The sequence below is a fragment of the Sceloporus undulatus genome, chromosome 10 (genome assembly GCF_019175285.1).
Source record: "Sceloporus undulatus isolate JIND9_A2432 ecotype Alabama chromosome 10, SceUnd_v1.1, whole genome shotgun sequence".
Classification (NCBI taxonomy): Eukaryota; Metazoa; Chordata; class Lepidosauria; order Squamata; family Phrynosomatidae; genus Sceloporus; species Sceloporus undulatus.
The window spans coordinates 11,522,827-11,539,426 of NC_056531.1; the positions used below are offsets into that span (position 1 = coordinate 11,522,827).

Sequence of the window (16,600 nt, forward strand, 5' to 3'; positions counted from 1 at the left end):
GTACAGAGAAATGAATTAAAGAGATTGGCAAGATTAACTGAAACAGAGACTTTATATGGTATTTAGTTATTTAATAGTAGCTGTAAGGTAGTTACACAAAATACGCAGCCAGAGCAGCCATTTTGTCTCTTGGTTTCCTTGGATTGGGCCTTCCTCCGGGCCTCCTGCCCTTTCCTCGTCCCCGTCCCTGTCTTTTTCCCTGCCCTCCACGGTGCATAGGGTGCTTCATGGCTGCATGCTTCAGTTCAACCAGATCCTGGAACACAGGGTCACAGAAGACACAGCCAGAGTGCTGGGTCTCATTGCCAGGGAGGGGAGACTTGGCTTTATTGAAATCGACATCCACCAGCGCAGCGTCACATGACTCACAGGTCTCTGCCGACACGCGTACCTTGTGGGCATTTTCAAAGAAATGCACTACCACGTTGCATTTGTTGCAGGCCATCTTCCATTTGGGCCCAGAGATTGGGTCAAGCACCAGCACTCCATTCTCACATTCCACGCACTGTCCAATTCCAAGCATGTTCAGAGAGTGCTGGCAGGTGGGGTGGGTGCACTCATTGCAACCCATTCCTGAAGAAAAGAAAGCAATGCAATTTACCAAAGTGTAAGGAAAACTGGTCCAGCATACTCTGCTTCCTTTTGTATGAGAAAGAAATAACTAGATTGGCAACACAACCACCCACAAACAAATTCTGCAGTCTGAAAAGCATGCAAATTAGTCCTGAACACTTCGGAGAGCCAGCATGGTGTAGTGGTTTGAATACTGGAGACCAGGGTTCAAATCCTCGCTCTGCCATGGAAGCCCACTGGGTGATCTTGGACAAGTCTCAGTGGAAGGCAAAGACAAAGCCCCCTCTGAACAAATCTTGCCAAGAAAACCCCATGATAGGGTCACCATAAATCAGAAATGACTTGAAGGTACACAACAACAAAAACCTATACCTACTTTCTATCATTAGTCTCAGTGTAGTAATTTGGATACCATTTTAGGAATCTTGAATGTTGTGAAAGGCCTACTTTAGGACTGAAATGGGAGTGGAGAAGGAAGGACTCAGATCTGATCATTTAGAAGCAATGGGTGTGTAAGTCTAGAGCAGTGGTCCCCAAACGGTGCCCTTTAACAGATTTTGGACTTTGGCGCCCAGAAGTCTCAGCCACATTGGCCAATAGTCTGGGATTTGGGAGCAGTAGTCCAAAACCCCTTAAAGAGCACAGTTGGGAAGCACTGATCTAAAGTATGAGAAAATCTTCCACTTTGGATAAATAAAACACTGGAAGCTTCATGGAGAGATCTACTCTATTTTCTGTATCTTAAATCAGTTGGTTTTTTTTTTAATTCTGAAACAAGTTCTGATTATTTCCAATTTCATACACACCACTTTTAAGAGTCAACTTGGCTGTAAACCCACCACAAATCACAAAATATAACCTCTAATGCAAACTTTGGGTAATTAATTACTGCAAAATCTGAGAATTCCATCCTTCACTCTCAAAAAGGGCAAGTTTTTAGAAAGATGCTTTAGAGCTTGCAAACTTGCTTTGTCTAAAACAACAAGCTCATCTTTGCAGATTTTGCAGTCGCAATCAGGTTTTTCACTAGAGAATATATTTTGTGGTTTGTGGTTCACTTATAGCCCAGTAGATTCTTTTAAAGGGAGTGTTTGAATTCAAGAACAATTGGGAGTTGTTTGAGAATTCAACTGAGGAAAAAACAACAACAGAACAACAGTGGCTCCTTCTGCCCAGTAAAAAACAACAACAGACAATGCTTTATAGACAGCTGTGTTCAACTGAGCTTCCATTTATTAACAATTGTAAGAGCCTTACAGATCTCACTACAGAAGAGGCTCACGCTATTTATTTTTTGTACACTAAATTCCTGTAATTCCAGTTTATTCTTTTAAGTGAGATTGTGCTGACAGGAAGGAGCACCTGATCTATACGTCAGAAACATGCTTCTTGTCTGCAAATGGACAAAAATATGCAGTTTACAGGAATGATTTGTAAACTCATCTCTGAATGAGAATGGTGTCATCAGTAGTAATCCTAAGGCTTGAAACAGTTTTAACGTTCATTCTGATAGATCAGAATGACAACTATAGCTCTTTTGTCCTTGAAGCCCTAAAATGTGTGTCAAGAAAGGAATTTAAAAAAATACATCTTTCACTTGATGAAGCCTCACCTTTTTTCATGTCCCTGAAAGGGGGGTGGTTATAACAGTAAGGGCACAGTGGGTAGCTCTTCCCTCTTGATCCCGAGGACCAAAGCACCAATTCAAAATCATCCAAGGGGCACCGTAACTCTTTGTAGAGTTTGATGGTACCATTCTGAGGAAGACTGTAGGTCTCATCACAGTGGGAACAGTGTAGACGGCTTGGCTTTGCCTACAAAGAATGAAGAAAAACACAGTATTGATTTTCTAAGCCTTTCTTTGTGCAAACGATAAACATTGCAGCATCCCTTGATCATACAGAATTCATCCACTATTTGCAGAACCTTTCTACAAAATCAGTGTTGAAAAGTGTCTGGAAATTTCATTTGTCCTCTGCCAACCACAGTGATGAGTAAAACCAGTTCTTGAACACATGCGACACCCACATTATAATACAATGGGCTTCCTGTGCATCTCTGCAAAATTACTTACACACACATACACATCGGAGTACATGTGGTTGTGAGGAAAATATCTATGAATCAGTTTCTCTTGTGTCATTTTAAATTCTAGATTTTCTTCACCTGGATATATTTCATGAAACGGTGACATTTTCCACAGCGGGAAAGGGGTTTGCCTGTGGCAGCCAGTGGTGAAAAAGACACTTCCATCAATTCATCCATACCTGCCAAAACAAGACAAAACAAATCCAAAACCCAAGTCATAGAAGGTTTGGAACTCTACACTTCTTGGAAATAGCCAGGGTTTGGGGAAAAGGGAAACTAAACTGATGAAGTTCCTTGAGAAGATCAGGATTTAGCTGATGAGCAACATTGCCCAACATTTTTGACTGAATAATGTTACTTTTATAACAAGAAAATGCAAGCAACTTGGTATACACTCAGCACATTAATTGGGAAGTAAGCAACACTGAGGCTCTGGAATTTACTTTAAAGCGTACCACAATCATTCCAATATACTCCATTTGTAAACATGGGTGTTGGGAGCGTGTGGTGGAAACTGGACCATTTATGGCAAGAACTGGCCATTATGTCTGATTACGATGTCTGAGAGCTTAAAAGTAATGAGTTACAAGCATTGTAGCAACCTGCAAGGAGTTTCCTTTCCTCTCTTTTGCCAATGAGGACATAAGTCATATTTCAAAAGTAATGTAGAGGAAGTGTGGACCAAGAATAATTTTTCAGGGTAACAAGTAACATTATCTAGTTACTTGACATGTTACCATTTAAGAGCATTTTACAGCTTTTTAAAGGCATCTGAATGGAACTGGTAAAGTTTTATGCCAGTCTCCTATTAAACCGAAAGGTTCACCATGTCCCCAAAGTAATGTCAAGGGGAGCAACGTTAACAAATTAAAGGATGGGGGTTAACAATGTCTTACATAATAAGCTGCTTTGAAAGTAACTTTCAAAGCTCTGTGAAGTCTTAACAGGGGCAAGAATTGCAGAAGGTGGACATATTTCATGTGGCATTTGGCTCAGTTTCAGAGGTCTCTTGCAAACTACAGTCGGCCCTCCTTATACACAGATTTTTTATACACGGATTCAAGCATACACGGTTTGAAAATGTTCCCAAAAAGTATAAATTTACCTTGATTTTCCATTTTTTATAAGGGACACCATTTTGCTTTGTCATTATATTTAATGGGACTTGAGCATACACGGATTTTGTTATACACGGGGGATCTTGGAACCAAACCCCAGCGTATAACAAGGGTCCACTGTATCAGTTCAGACCCCCAGAAAACACAATCTGTCCCTCTCTCAGCAGTCAGAAGGGAGACAGGGAAGAAGAATAAAGGGTATCACTTCACCCACGTTTGGTTTGGGGCCTGCTCATTGTCAGCACATGGTGCCCAATAGATTGTCCCTGAGAGTATGTGGAATTGAATACAAAAATGCTCCCCACTCATGCACTATGTCAAAGTAAACAGGCATATGCAGATGTACACTTCTTGTTTCCTGAGCAGGTTGAAATCCCATATGCTGACTCTGTTCACATATATTAATTTTCTCCATAATGCTTACAGATTTAGCAAGAGATATCAGGCCACCAATGAGTCATTTTTAGTAACACTTCTGCAAGGAACAAGTTAACTAGCACTAGGCTGATATTTCAAATATGAAGTTGTGAAAAGGTGTAATATTGTCAGCTCTAAACATTTTACAAGTGTTAGCTTCCTGCCCAAATCATGTTCACTTAGACAAACAATAGTCCCTTCTCTTTGATTTGTTACCCATTTGCAAGAGTTCATTTAATATTGCCATGAACCACAGTTGGATTATGCCGTAGGTTCTGACATTTTCCTTTGCTTTGGGAGCAGAGAGTAGGTGTGAAAGAGAGACAAAACCAGAGTGAAGTTAAAGGTAGTTTCATGAGTAGCCTTGGGATCTTGGTTTTGCTTCTCCAGTCTGAAAGCTAGATAACTTTGTGGGAGCAATTAAACTCCTGAGGGTTACAATGTCAAAAAAGGAACTTCTGAGATCTATCTGGCTTCTCTAAAGGGTATACTACAAACTTTGGGGAAAAAATCAGAGTATTCTACATGTTTTATTTGCTTACTGATTTCAGTACCCACAGCTAGACAGGTTTAAGTATGGGGAATAAATCCTTACCAGCGATTGAATCAACAAAATAGTGAAACTTTCTTTTGAAGATATCCAGGGTGTGTTCCAGGACCTGGTGATAATCTGCTTTACCCTGAGCAATTAGATTAAGCTGTTTCTCTACTGCACTGCGGATTGTGGGAAGCACAAGCTCAGCATCTAAGAGAGGGGGAAAATCCAGAGGTACACAGTAGTTCTAACAAGAGTAAAATGGAATAAGCATATTAGGCACGGCACACCAAAAACATCTCCACTTCATGCTCCACTAAAATCACCTGGATTTTTGTCAAAGCACTCTGGTTCTCTCAGGCAACTCCCATTCATTTCAATGTGTCTTACTCAGAAGATGCCAAGAGGATGGCACCAACTGTCTAATACAGGGGTTGGGGACCTGTGGCCCTCCTGGTTCCTTGGACAATTTCCACAGTTTCTTACTATTGGTCATGTGGGCTGGGGCTGATGGGGGTTGAAGTCAAACAGCACAGTTTAACTACATTTAGAAATATCTGTGCCCATGTTCAGACACAGGTCAGTCTAATGAATTTTCTCCACCAGAAATCATGTACTTAAGTTTCTTTGATCACATTTTTATCTCTCCTCTTTTAGCTGGACTCTCTAGAGCTGTTCAAAACATCAAAGAAAAACATATGCAAGGTTACCTATTTTATAGTAGCCATGGACCAGAACGATGCCCAGGTTTGTAGGCTTCAGTCTGCGGCCATTCTCCACAGTGACATAGTTGCGCTGGCAGATGTTGTTGATATGAACTGGAATGCTGGCATCCGTTCCTAACAATAACAATAAATATCTGCTTAGTAGTTTCAAGTATTTAAGGTGCATTTCATATTCACTATGCAGTTGTAATCCTAAGAATAACCCTGTAACAGTGCTGCTGTTGGAAAGGATGGGGGGAGAATGCTTAAATCCATCTCATAAGTTTATGACACAAGGAAAATTTAAACTGGGTTTTCCTGATTTGTACCTCATAGTAAAATCCTACACATGCTTCCTTAGACTTTATCCCCAGGTACAGAAGTCTTTTAGTCATTGTGATAACCAATAACTTTATATCCATTTGTCCTTTTCTTTCAGCCTCACCCAAACTTCATCAATGGTAGATTAAGGCCAAGTTCCAGACAGAACATGTCTAAGGCAACATACTTATGCCATTGCCTTTGGACCGAGGAGGCAGAGACTGCTCTCTCTTTCCACTTTCTCAATTGTTTAAACATAGCAAGAATAAAAAGGCTCTTTCCCCTCCTCATTCTAAATTAGGCTGCTGACAAAAATAAAGATTTAAGGAAAACCAGGAGAGGATTTTTGTGTTAAAGAAGTGATCTGGTACTGAAAGCAATTCTTGGACAAATAGAAGCGCCTTGTTCATTCTAAGGCCCGTTACAGACCGCCCAAAAGGGGCAGTCTCGGGCCGCTGCTAGTTGCAGCGCGGAGGAGTCGCAGCAGCCAAACCGCGCGACTCCTCCGCGCTGCAAAAAAGGAGCGCAAAAATCGCGCTCCTTCCAGCAACCCGGAAGAGACGCCGCAAGTGCCAACGCGCGCACTTGCGACGTCTCTTCCAGGGTGCGACATCAGGATGCTGCGCATCCGCGACGTCAAAATGGCGGCGCACATCTATATAGGGCGCTGCCATTTTGACGCACTCATTACGTGCGAGGGGCAAGGTGTGTCAGGAAGCACCGCCCCTCGCGCGTAATCACGGCACGACGGTGGAGCCTCTTGAGGCCATCTGTAACGCGCCTAAGTTTCACTCCATCCACCTGAACTTCTGTTTTAGCCTGGTTCTGTTTGATGGCTCTCAGGCTTAGATGGATCTCTCTCTCTCTTCACACACACATACCTATCACCATGGCCACAAATATTTAAATAAACATCAGATTACCATTATTCACTTAAAGTTATTTTCATCTCAGCTTAATGTATGTTAAATATGCTACTAGGGAGGGGTGTTCCTACCAATTCCATGCTTTTCCATCAGAGTGATGAGCTCAGCTTCTGTCAAGTAGTCAGGAGGATTGGTTTGTTTCTCCAACAGTTTTACTTCACTGATAGGGAAGACATCTCCTTTCTCACAGCTGGGCAGATTCTCTTCTGGTGGGATGCTCTGCCAAGGCATGATCTCTGTAAAACCTTTAATAAAGTTTTTTATTATTATTATTTTTAATAAAATAAAACAGATTTTCTTTGAGTAAGGAAAGGATGAATTTTCAAAAATGATATCACTTGCTAAGAAAGAACACAAAGGCACTTAAAACATTAAAGAACCAAGTCAAATCTACTAAACCAAGAGAAACAACAATGAACTATGAACAAAAGCATCAGAAGACTGTGGCAGATAGAGACTTTCAAAAATCATCTCTCTAACCCAGAGGGTGAGGCAGAATTGATTGATCAAGATCCCTGGGGAAAAGCCCTCAGAAAGTGCATAGATAATAAAGAAAGGTAAATACCCCACAGTGAGAAATCCCAATTCCCAACCCCGCAGGGTGTAGGAAAGAAGGTTTGGAATCTAACTTTAGCCACAGACAAATTGGTTAGGAGCAATTATCCAAAACCCAGGGGTATGGTAGTGCAAAATGAGAGAAAGAAACACCTCCTACATACTCTAGCGTGGGCAGCAGGCAAGTCTATCAAAATGGCAGAAGTTGCCCAAGTTGAGCACCTATTTTATAACCATACCCAAGCCCAAGCTATTATAACGTTCTCAAATGAGGGCTTAGTTAAGTAAGCGTACTCACGTAGGGGGAAACTTTTAAATAAGGGTTTGATAACCTCTCGCCTTTTTGAAAATAGAGCACCTCCAATCCCATTAACCAAGCCCCCATCAAAATTGATCCCTCCCACTATCATTAATCATAAGAAGTCAGTTCATCTCATTGATTTGACAGAGCCTAATAAAGTTTTTAAAAAATAATAATCAGGGCTCTTTCTGTCTAGATTTTTCTACAGATTAACCCTGCAGATACTGGTTGGAGAATATTGGTTGGTGACTGGCTCTAGTATCAGACAGACCACCAACTAAGTCAATTCTGAGATCCCAATGACATACAGATGACAGTAACCTCTGCTATGTATTTCAAAAGCATAAAATGTTACCAAGAAGGGTTTTATTTCATTTCCTAATCAGGCAGAACTATTAAGAAGAAAACTGCCCAAATATAGAAAAATGACACTTGTGGTCTGTAACAAGCCAACCCCAGTGCACACCAAAGATGTTACTGTTATTATGTACTTTCCAGCCAGCTCCAACTTATGATACAAAGAGTTCAATCAATGCTAGATTCCAGGCTCAGCAACATATAAATTCCATGCAACATTATACAGTACTGCAACAAAATGCTAAGTTTTATATTGAGGATGGAAACAACCGTTTGAAAAGGGAATAATACTATGCAATAAAATTATGCATATGTATTATTGTATGAATAAATGTAACATTTCTCTCTTGCTTTCTCCAAGGAGCTCAGAGAAATATACATTCTTTTCCCTCCTAATATCAACCTTGCAACCATCCTATGAGCAGGTTAGAGTATGACACTCTCGTGTAGTTTCCCTAATAAATACAGAAATTAAACATCCATATCAGCTGAAAGAGACAGCCAGCATGGTGTACTGGTTTGAATGCTGGAGACCAGGATTCAATTCCCTCCGCCATAAAACCCACTGGGTGACCTTGGCCTTGCCAAGTAAACCCCATGATAGGTTTGCCTTAAAGTCACCATAAGTCAGAAATGACTTGAAGGTACACAGCAACAACTCAGCTGAAAAGATACGGAGAATGAGAAACATCATTTTTGGTTCTTCCTTACCTAGTGAAATAACAGTTTTACCTATACAGGTAAAACGTTCTGGTCCAATGCTGCAAGCAATGGTTGTCTGGAGGAATTTGCAGTCAGCACTGACAGTGGCAATGAAATGCCTAGTAATATATTCATACAGTCTCCATCCATCACCACCTAGAAAGAAACAAGTGTGTTGCCCACAAGACTCAGTCTGCCAACTACTTTTCAAAAAGTATGTCACATTTTGTGAAACAATATAGGGGAAAAGACTTATTTTCCCTAGTCACATACATTTCTTTAAATCCTTACAGATATCAGAAAGAAAAAAAAACCCTTAAACCCCACCCTCTCCTATTTTTTGCTACAGCTGATGGATGTAGAAACACTAACAAGCCTAATTTCAAATATCAAAACTAATTTCTATGAGATATAAAGAAACCCTAAACTTTGCAGTGAGGAAAGCAGTGTTGGCTACTAACATCTTAGCAGACAATTTTTTAAATAAATAAATTCTTCTACTGAAACAGCCCCAATGGAGGTTATGCGGTTCTTGCCATTCCCCTCTGTCAGCATGCCACATTGCTACACTGTAGGAAGAAGCTTTCCTTCTTTTAGCAGAGAAACAAAATACACCGCTGGATGAGGGATGGAGCACTCTGTCCTTCTCCACTAGGGAATTCTCACAGGGAAAGCCTTGTAGCTTATGACTACAAGTTGCTAAATACAGAATCAGATCATCAATACTTATGACTTTAGAATAATCAATTCTTAGTCACCTAGTTCTGCTTCTGTGGCAGATCTCATTGGTGTTATAGGAGGATGGTCCCCAGCATCATGGCCTTTTCTCGGTCTGTTAATACCTTCAGCCAGTAGTGAATTTACCTAGGAAGAAAACAACAGAAAATGAGGGCAAGCCATAGAGTGCGGATTCAGCTTAATGGGCACAATCTACTTGGTTTAGCCATTCTAAGTCCTATTAATTTCAATGAGAGATTTAAGCACATGCTTACAGATCTCACTAAAATCAGCAGGACTGAAAATGGGCTAAATCATGACTTAAACACTGTCCAGCATTTCCAGGGAACTTTGTAACAGAAATGTCGTTTTCAGTGAAATGACTTTTTCCTCATTTCCAGACAGAAAATAGTATGCATAAAAAAATAAAGCATCTTGTCATATACTGTACTTACTGTTTCGGCCCAGTAAGGATTATTAGCCTGCTGCCGCAAAGAGCCCTTCAAGTCAAAGTTTTCCGGGTAATGGGTAGTTTCTGTTCGAGGGTAACTAATATAACCCTGAGTATAAAGCCGTTCGGCTATTTGCATAGCATGTTGTGGTCCCATTCCTAGAAGTAAAATATTTAAATGGTTTATGTCATTATTTTGAATAAAATGTTTACAGGCAAAGTGGTATGACTTTTTTTCAGAGTTACATCTAAATTAAAGCTTTTCCATAATCAGGAACATCAATAGCTGTTGCATCTGAGGTCAATCTGTTCATCCATCCAGCCCAGTATTACCTATTCTGACCAGTATCAGCTTGTCAGGTCTCAAGTCAATGGTCTTTTCTATCACCTGCAATCTGGATCCTTTTAACTGAAAATGACAGGGTATGAACCTGGAACCTTCTGCTTACAAAGTACTGCTCTGCTATGAATAAAGCAATAGTCTTTCCCCAAGTTTGTCTGTCAACAAGATAAAAGCCCCTTCTAACATTTCCTCTGTAGCATAAAGCAGAAAGTACTACAAGAGTTAATATAGCAGGTCATTTTAAAAAAAAAACCTTTTGACTAAACGGAAAAGGTGCACTCAAAATGAGAATGGGCAACAAAAATGTTTATGCCCCCCCTCCAAATATTAATATTTATGCAAATCATTTTAGGCACATCATCTAAAATTATGCCTAATGTGACACATATATATCTTATCTGAAAACAACAAAGTATGCTCTAAGACCATTTCCCCCCTAGTAAGCATACTTAATCAACAAATCACACAGATTTTAACAGAGTAATTAAGATTTTCTAAATGGAATGACAGTCCTAATAGAAACCTAAACAAACTAAATGACAGGAAGAGAAGAGGAAGAAAAAATAATAATTGCTAAAAAGAAACATATGGTATTATTCTTGTGCCTGCAAAGCCCTCTCCAGAGGCAGCATATGCTTCAGTCTCGGAGAGGGAGGGAATGTGGAATAAAGGTGGTGTGTATTCAAAAGAGAGGAAGATGGAGAATTGCTTATAGCCTGACCTTATGGACTATCTCTCAATGAGTTAAATGGGACTTACTCCCAGCCAGATGTTCAAGGTTATATCCTTCGTCCTTTGGGTCTCTGGGACCAGATGGGGTATGGGTAAAAATCTAACTGAAACTAAAGCCAAATTAAATTAATTAAATGAAATTAAATTAAAACCAAGGGAAGGTATAGAAATGTTGGAGGTCTTACTAATTCGCTGGGAATGATGTCAACTGAACTTGTGCATATTTCTCGTGCATATTTCTAATTGATCTTAACAAAAAAATCTTTAGATATTGTTGCAGGCAGAGTTTATACTTGTGAGCAAAACACTCACCCAAAGCAGCACTGGCAACTCTTAACATTTCAACAGTATTCAGAGCCAGAGGTCTTTGCTTAGCCTTCTCCTTTCTGCTTACAGATTCTACCTACAGGATAAAAAAGGCATTCCTTGGTAAGGTTTGATGATCACTTAACCACTCTCTTAAACACCTGGAATTTTTCTGAGAAGGACTACCTGAGTAGGAAAGGGCAGGGATGGCCCAAGGCATGTTGGTGACTGAGGAAAAGGACAAGATGCCTTTCCCATAATTCCACATACTGAAAACATTAAGATGGACAACTGAAAATTACATCAGTGGTGTTAAAAGAATCACATCTTCAACCTTTCCATCAGGCTAGTTTAGACTGGAGGGTGATACACACAAGGCAAGCTGCATGATGAACTATTCTGTCCTCCAGTCTGCTGCTGTCGCTTCCTATCTCTTAGCATGTACGGAGTAAAAGGGAGTTAGAAAATCTGAGTATACTGTATGCTGCTCCTAAGCCAGATAGATCTTCAACATTTTCCCTTTAATTTTGTGAAGAGATCAGTTTATCTTAATAGAGGGAGAGGGCCTTCTCAGTGTCTGCTCTCAGATTTTGGAGCTCTCTCCCTATGGAGGCCGGGATGACACCTTCTTTACTCTCCTTCCTCCAGCAGGGATTTAAAACCTGATCTCCAGAGTCACACTGGTCTCAATGTCTGTTTGCGTCTGTGTGTATGAATACATATACAAGCACACAGACATGTATACTCTTTCAGTTTGAGCACTTATGGCATAATTCAAATTAACCATCAGACATGTGATGTTATTAAACTGAGCAGTGAATAAATTTTGGAACTAGGAATTTAGTCCAAATAACACACATTTATAGTCTCACCTTTGCATCCTTTGCTGCCTTTGTTATGTTTAGGAACATTTGAGCAATCTCTCTGTCAAAGACTCTCACTCTATCCCAGTCCAAAGTCAGACAACTGTCTTTTTCATGACTAACCTGTCAAGAGAAAAATAAAAACAAAATATTTTAAGTTCTTTTCCAGCAAAACTCTAATGTGTAGTGTCTTTGCCAGACAGTCCCAACGAATACAGTAATGGGATATTAACATTCTACCACTACCAGCATAAGAATAGCAAAGAACAGAAACATAGGTAAGACCATTGGTCCGTCTTGTCCATACTGTCAATTCTGACTGGCAGAGGTTCTTCCAAAATCAAATGGGATTGGGTCTGTTTGGGTATGGTGGCATGATGTTACATGTCAAACACCCAAGACTAATAGTAACTATTTCTGAATGTACACCTTATTTACTAGTAAGATAAAGATTCAGTTTTTGTGGCTCGTAACGCAAGCCATTGGGTCCAGCCAATCATTCTCTTGTGACAAACCCACTTGCGATTATCCTAGAAGAGAAATTCACTTATTACATGTCAAAGAGTACAAACTTCTGCAAAATCAAGGATAAATTAGGCACAGAAAACTTATCGCTGCAGCAGTGGAGACGAGGAGGAGTCAGGATGGTTTGTTATCTTTGTTATTGTTGACTGCTTGTTCTCTTAACGTCTATCCCACCAGTCTCACAGCAGCTGCTCTGAGGCATCAGACACCAAGCTAAAGAGTCTCAAATCACATGTACTGTATTCTAATACACCTGAAACCTGCACTAAACAACCTGTTTTAACCAGTAACATTACCAACCAGATGGGTGCTGAGAGAGAAAGAAATGGTGGCTATCACTAACCTTGGCTTGCAACACCCAATAAGTTTCAGGCTTGAAAGACTGGATTTTATCATGCCGCTCCACACAAAACCCCAGCGTTGGAGTTTGACAGGGCCCAAAGGAGATCAATGAGCTGTCTAAATTGCCATATTTCCCCTGGAAGTATTTGGTTTGAAACCTTTAAGAATAAATACATAAAATCAATCTATTACAGCTTTCAGTATTGAGATGCTATTTAACTAGTGATTTCTACACATAGAACAATGCTGGCATGGGTCTGGAGGACATTGGATTGCTAGATCTTGCATGCACTTCACTTACAAATCTTACATGTAAATCTTATGCACAGAATTTACTGTGTATGGTTAATAAATAATAAATAATAATAAATAAAATTTTTATTTATACCCCGCCCTTCCAAACTCCCTGTGAAGGACTCCGTTCACAGTCTGGGGGTGCTTCTTGACTCGTCCCTTCGCCTGACTGCTCAGGTGAATGCGACGGTCAAGAGCACCTGTTATCAGCTTCGGCTGATTCGCCAGCTGCGCCCATACCTGGCCCAGAGGGACCTAGAAACTGTAGTACATGCTCTGGTAACCTCGAGACTGGATTTCTGCAACGTACTCTACATGGGGCAACCCTTATACCAAACTCGGAAGCTGCAAATGGTGCAAAACATGGCAGCCCGGCTGGTCACTGGCGTATCCAGGACCAGCCACATAACACCTGTGCTAAAAGATCTTCACTGGCTGCCCATTCGCTTCCGAGCTCAATATAAGGCGTTGGTTATTACCTATAAAGCCCTAAATGGCTTGGGCCCAGGATTCCTGAAGGACCGCCTCTCCCCGTACATTCCGCCTCGCACCCTCAGAACATCTGGGCAGCAACTCCTGAAGGTGCCTGGGGCTAAGTTGGCTGTTACAGCCAGAAGATCTTTTTCCACAGCTGCCCCAGCCCTTTGGAACACGCTGCCCACGGAGCTCCGCTCATCTTCCACCCTGGCCCAATTTAGGAAGGGTCTAAAAAACCTTCCTATTTAATCAGGCATTCCCCGACTAAATATCCTGTGGGCCTCCCTCCTCTCTCGTGGCCGTGAGGTTGGGCTAAGGGGTTGTTTTTATTGTTTTTAGGATTGTTGTTTATATATGTGCTTTTAACCTGTATGTTGTTGCACTTTGGTGCATTTTGTTAGCCGCCCTGATCTTTTGGAAGGGCGGGGTATAAATAAAAATTTTATTTATTATTATTTATTATTTATTAACCATACACAGTAAATTCTGTGCATAAGATTTACATGTAAGATTTCTAATACTTTAACACAGTGGTCCCCAAACTTTTTCTGGCTACCACCTCCTTTCGTATTGGGGAGCAACCCTAGCACACAAATGCCACATGTATTTCTTGATATTAGGTCTATTGTTCTATGGCAAATTCAAAATAACCAATCTTCGTCACTTTGCATCTAGTCACCCTGGGAACAGCAACCAAGTAGGTGGCTGAACAGCAACTGATAAGCCTCTCACCCATGCCACCCTGCCAGCAAAGGCCAGTGTGGGCAAGAGGCCTCTTGGTCGCTGCTCAGTCAGCTGCTCAGTTGTTGCTCCCAAAGCAACCAGCTGCAAAGGGAGAAGCTCCTCCCTGACAAGGAAGGACTCTCAATCCTTCTTCATTGAAGCAGAGAGGGGTGCAGTTGGTTTGTGTGTAGGGGGCTTACAAAGGCCTCATGCCCTGGACTGGAGAATGGGGCAGACAGGGAAAAGGGGGGATTTTAACTACAGGAGCTGCTCCAAGGTGAAGGACTCTTTCCAAGAATCGACACCAGACACTCCTCCCTCTCCTTCTCTATAGACATATCTCTCCCCCACACACAGCTTCAGGTGTTCCCCCCACCCTCCCACATACACAAACACTGCTTCTTCTGTTATCTCAGACTGCCCGATGAAAGAAAACAGAAGCAGCAGAGTAGCTCCAACTTGCCAGCCAAGTCCCAGCAAAGCTCACAAAGCTGAAGCAAGGTCCCTCATTTGAAAGCTCCTTTTTGCTGCTAGTTCTCCACTACCCCCATGTGTTCTAACTCCTTGCTCCAGTCTGTCAGTCCCAAAGCGGTGCTGTTCCGAGCCACAGAAGCAATGCCCTGTGCCCAAGCCTCACAAGAGTTTCCTATTCGCCACTGCCACCACCAGTGAAAGATGCAGCTAAGGGAGCGAGCTCCTGTGGGTAGGTGAAGAGCCAGAAATACCACCACACTAAATGATCAGCAAGGCTGCATGGTGGTTTTAAGAGACCCTGAAAAGAAGTTTCATGCAACCCTCATCTCCACCATAGTTCCCCTTGTCTTTCTTGCACACCAATATTTCAACATTTGGGGGCGGCAGAGTGGCGCTCAAAGTTTAACATTAGTTATTTCAAAAACTGACATGTGTAGAAGCCTTAATCTACATATAACAATGGAAGTGTTACTAAGCTAATACAATGTAATTGTATACAGAATCTCACAATGGCATTATTATCGGAGTCCAAAATCAACAACACAAATTCTCAAAAGCTGAGCACTGTGATGGCACTGCAAACAACTGCCGGAGAAACACCCTCAAGGTGATTAACACATTATTTACTTAAAATGCTTATACGCTGCTCTTGTGCCCACCTTTGTCTCCATAAAAAATAGTTCTGGTATTTCTCAAAGCACACTGTTACATTCACAGCCATTTTCATTCTACTTCTCTTTCATTTTTCCCTTTTGTCTCCTCACAACTACCAGGTCCAACTTAGAACAAACTTTTCAAAACTCAAGCTATAGTTCAAAGAATACAACTGTCCCTCCCCTTTCTGCTTCAGTTTAGAGGTGGCCAGTGACTAGCGTAAACGGGATACACATCATGGGGATCAGCTTCTCCAGAGAAAGCATTTTACTTCACAAACATACGATGACTATACTCTAGCCATGCAAGCTGAGGATCACCCTATCTTGAAAATTTCCTATCTTGAAATTTTCACCCGTCTTGGTGGATGCCAATGGTACAATCAAAGATGGCGAAATTCATGCAATGGGCCAGACTCACACTGCTAGTTCTCCTAAGCAATATGGCAGAAATGTGACAAACAGGATCTAGGGATGCTAATCATTATGATAAGGATGACCAGCTCTAGACCAGCTCCCAGCCAATACTAATCAATAGCATGTCAGGGTAGAAGAGCTATGTCAATAAATACCTTGTAAACGCACAACCAATTCTCAGATCCAGCTCCTGACGGGCATCCACTGATAGTGCTTCATTGTGATTGGGCTCTCCTAAGTGGTTCATGGCATTGCAAATGTCTGTGTCAGTAATGGAGCTGAATTTGGCTCTGTATACCGTCCTTTCACTGCCACGAGCTTTATTCATCACAGGACTTGTAGCATCCAGGACCTACAAGTAGTCAATAAGAAAGCTAAGGTCACAACTTACTAGGAATGTTTTTCCTACATTGAAAAACTCATGATCACAAGTTGCTCAAAATCACACTTGTGAATCCTTCAGTCATTTATTTGTTATTTTAATAAAGATAAAGAATTCAACAAGTACATTTTTAACTCACACAAAACAAAAATGAGCACTTTCAGAACATAAGAAAATGACTGGACAAAAAACTCATCAGTACATCAACTAACTGAAGGAGGAGGAAAAGAAGAGCATTAGTCATGACTACACATTTCTATAAATCACCATGAGATGAGGGTGGGGTACAATCAGAGGATTACTA

The 16,600-nt window shown here is 41.1% G+C and overlaps 1 protein-coding gene across 1 annotated transcript; it reads right to left on the reverse strand.

Moving 5' to 3' along the window:
* Positions 1 to 56: 56 nt before the first annotated feature.
* Positions 57 to 16,270, reverse strand: TOP3B (DNA topoisomerase III beta). The gene is made up of 13 exons (XM_042442056.1): positions 16,070 to 16,270; positions 12,878 to 13,034; positions 12,019 to 12,132; positions 11,153 to 11,243; positions 9,770 to 9,924; positions 9,356 to 9,461; positions 8,607 to 8,753; positions 6,754 to 6,927; positions 5,442 to 5,570; positions 4,792 to 4,941; positions 2,740 to 2,840; positions 2,186 to 2,387; positions 57 to 573 (listed from the first exon to the last, which is right to left on the reverse strand). Exons 1-13 carry the CDS (start codon positions 16,240 to 16,242, stop codon positions 92 to 94), a joined length of 2,181 nt encoding a protein of 726 aa, XP_042297990.1. The 5' UTR covers positions 16,243 to 16,270; the 3' UTR covers positions 57 to 91.
* Between the last annotated feature and the right edge of the window lie 330 nt (positions 16,271 to 16,600).

Excerpts from the sequence above, each read along its gene's own strand:
- TOP3B (XM_042442056.1), bottom strand. The coding sequence starts at position 16,242 with ATGAATAAAGCTCGTGGCAGTGAAAGGACGGTATACAGAGCCAAATTC. Across the intron at positions 9,925-11,152 it reads AGTTGCCAGTGCTGCTTTGG|GAATGGGACCACAACATGCT; the intron begins GTGAGTGTTTTG and ends TTTTACTTCTAG. Across the intron at positions 8,754-9,355 it reads TGCCACAGAAGCAGAACTAG|GTGGTGATGGATGGAGACTG; the intron begins GTGACTAAGAAT and ends GTTTCTTTCTAG.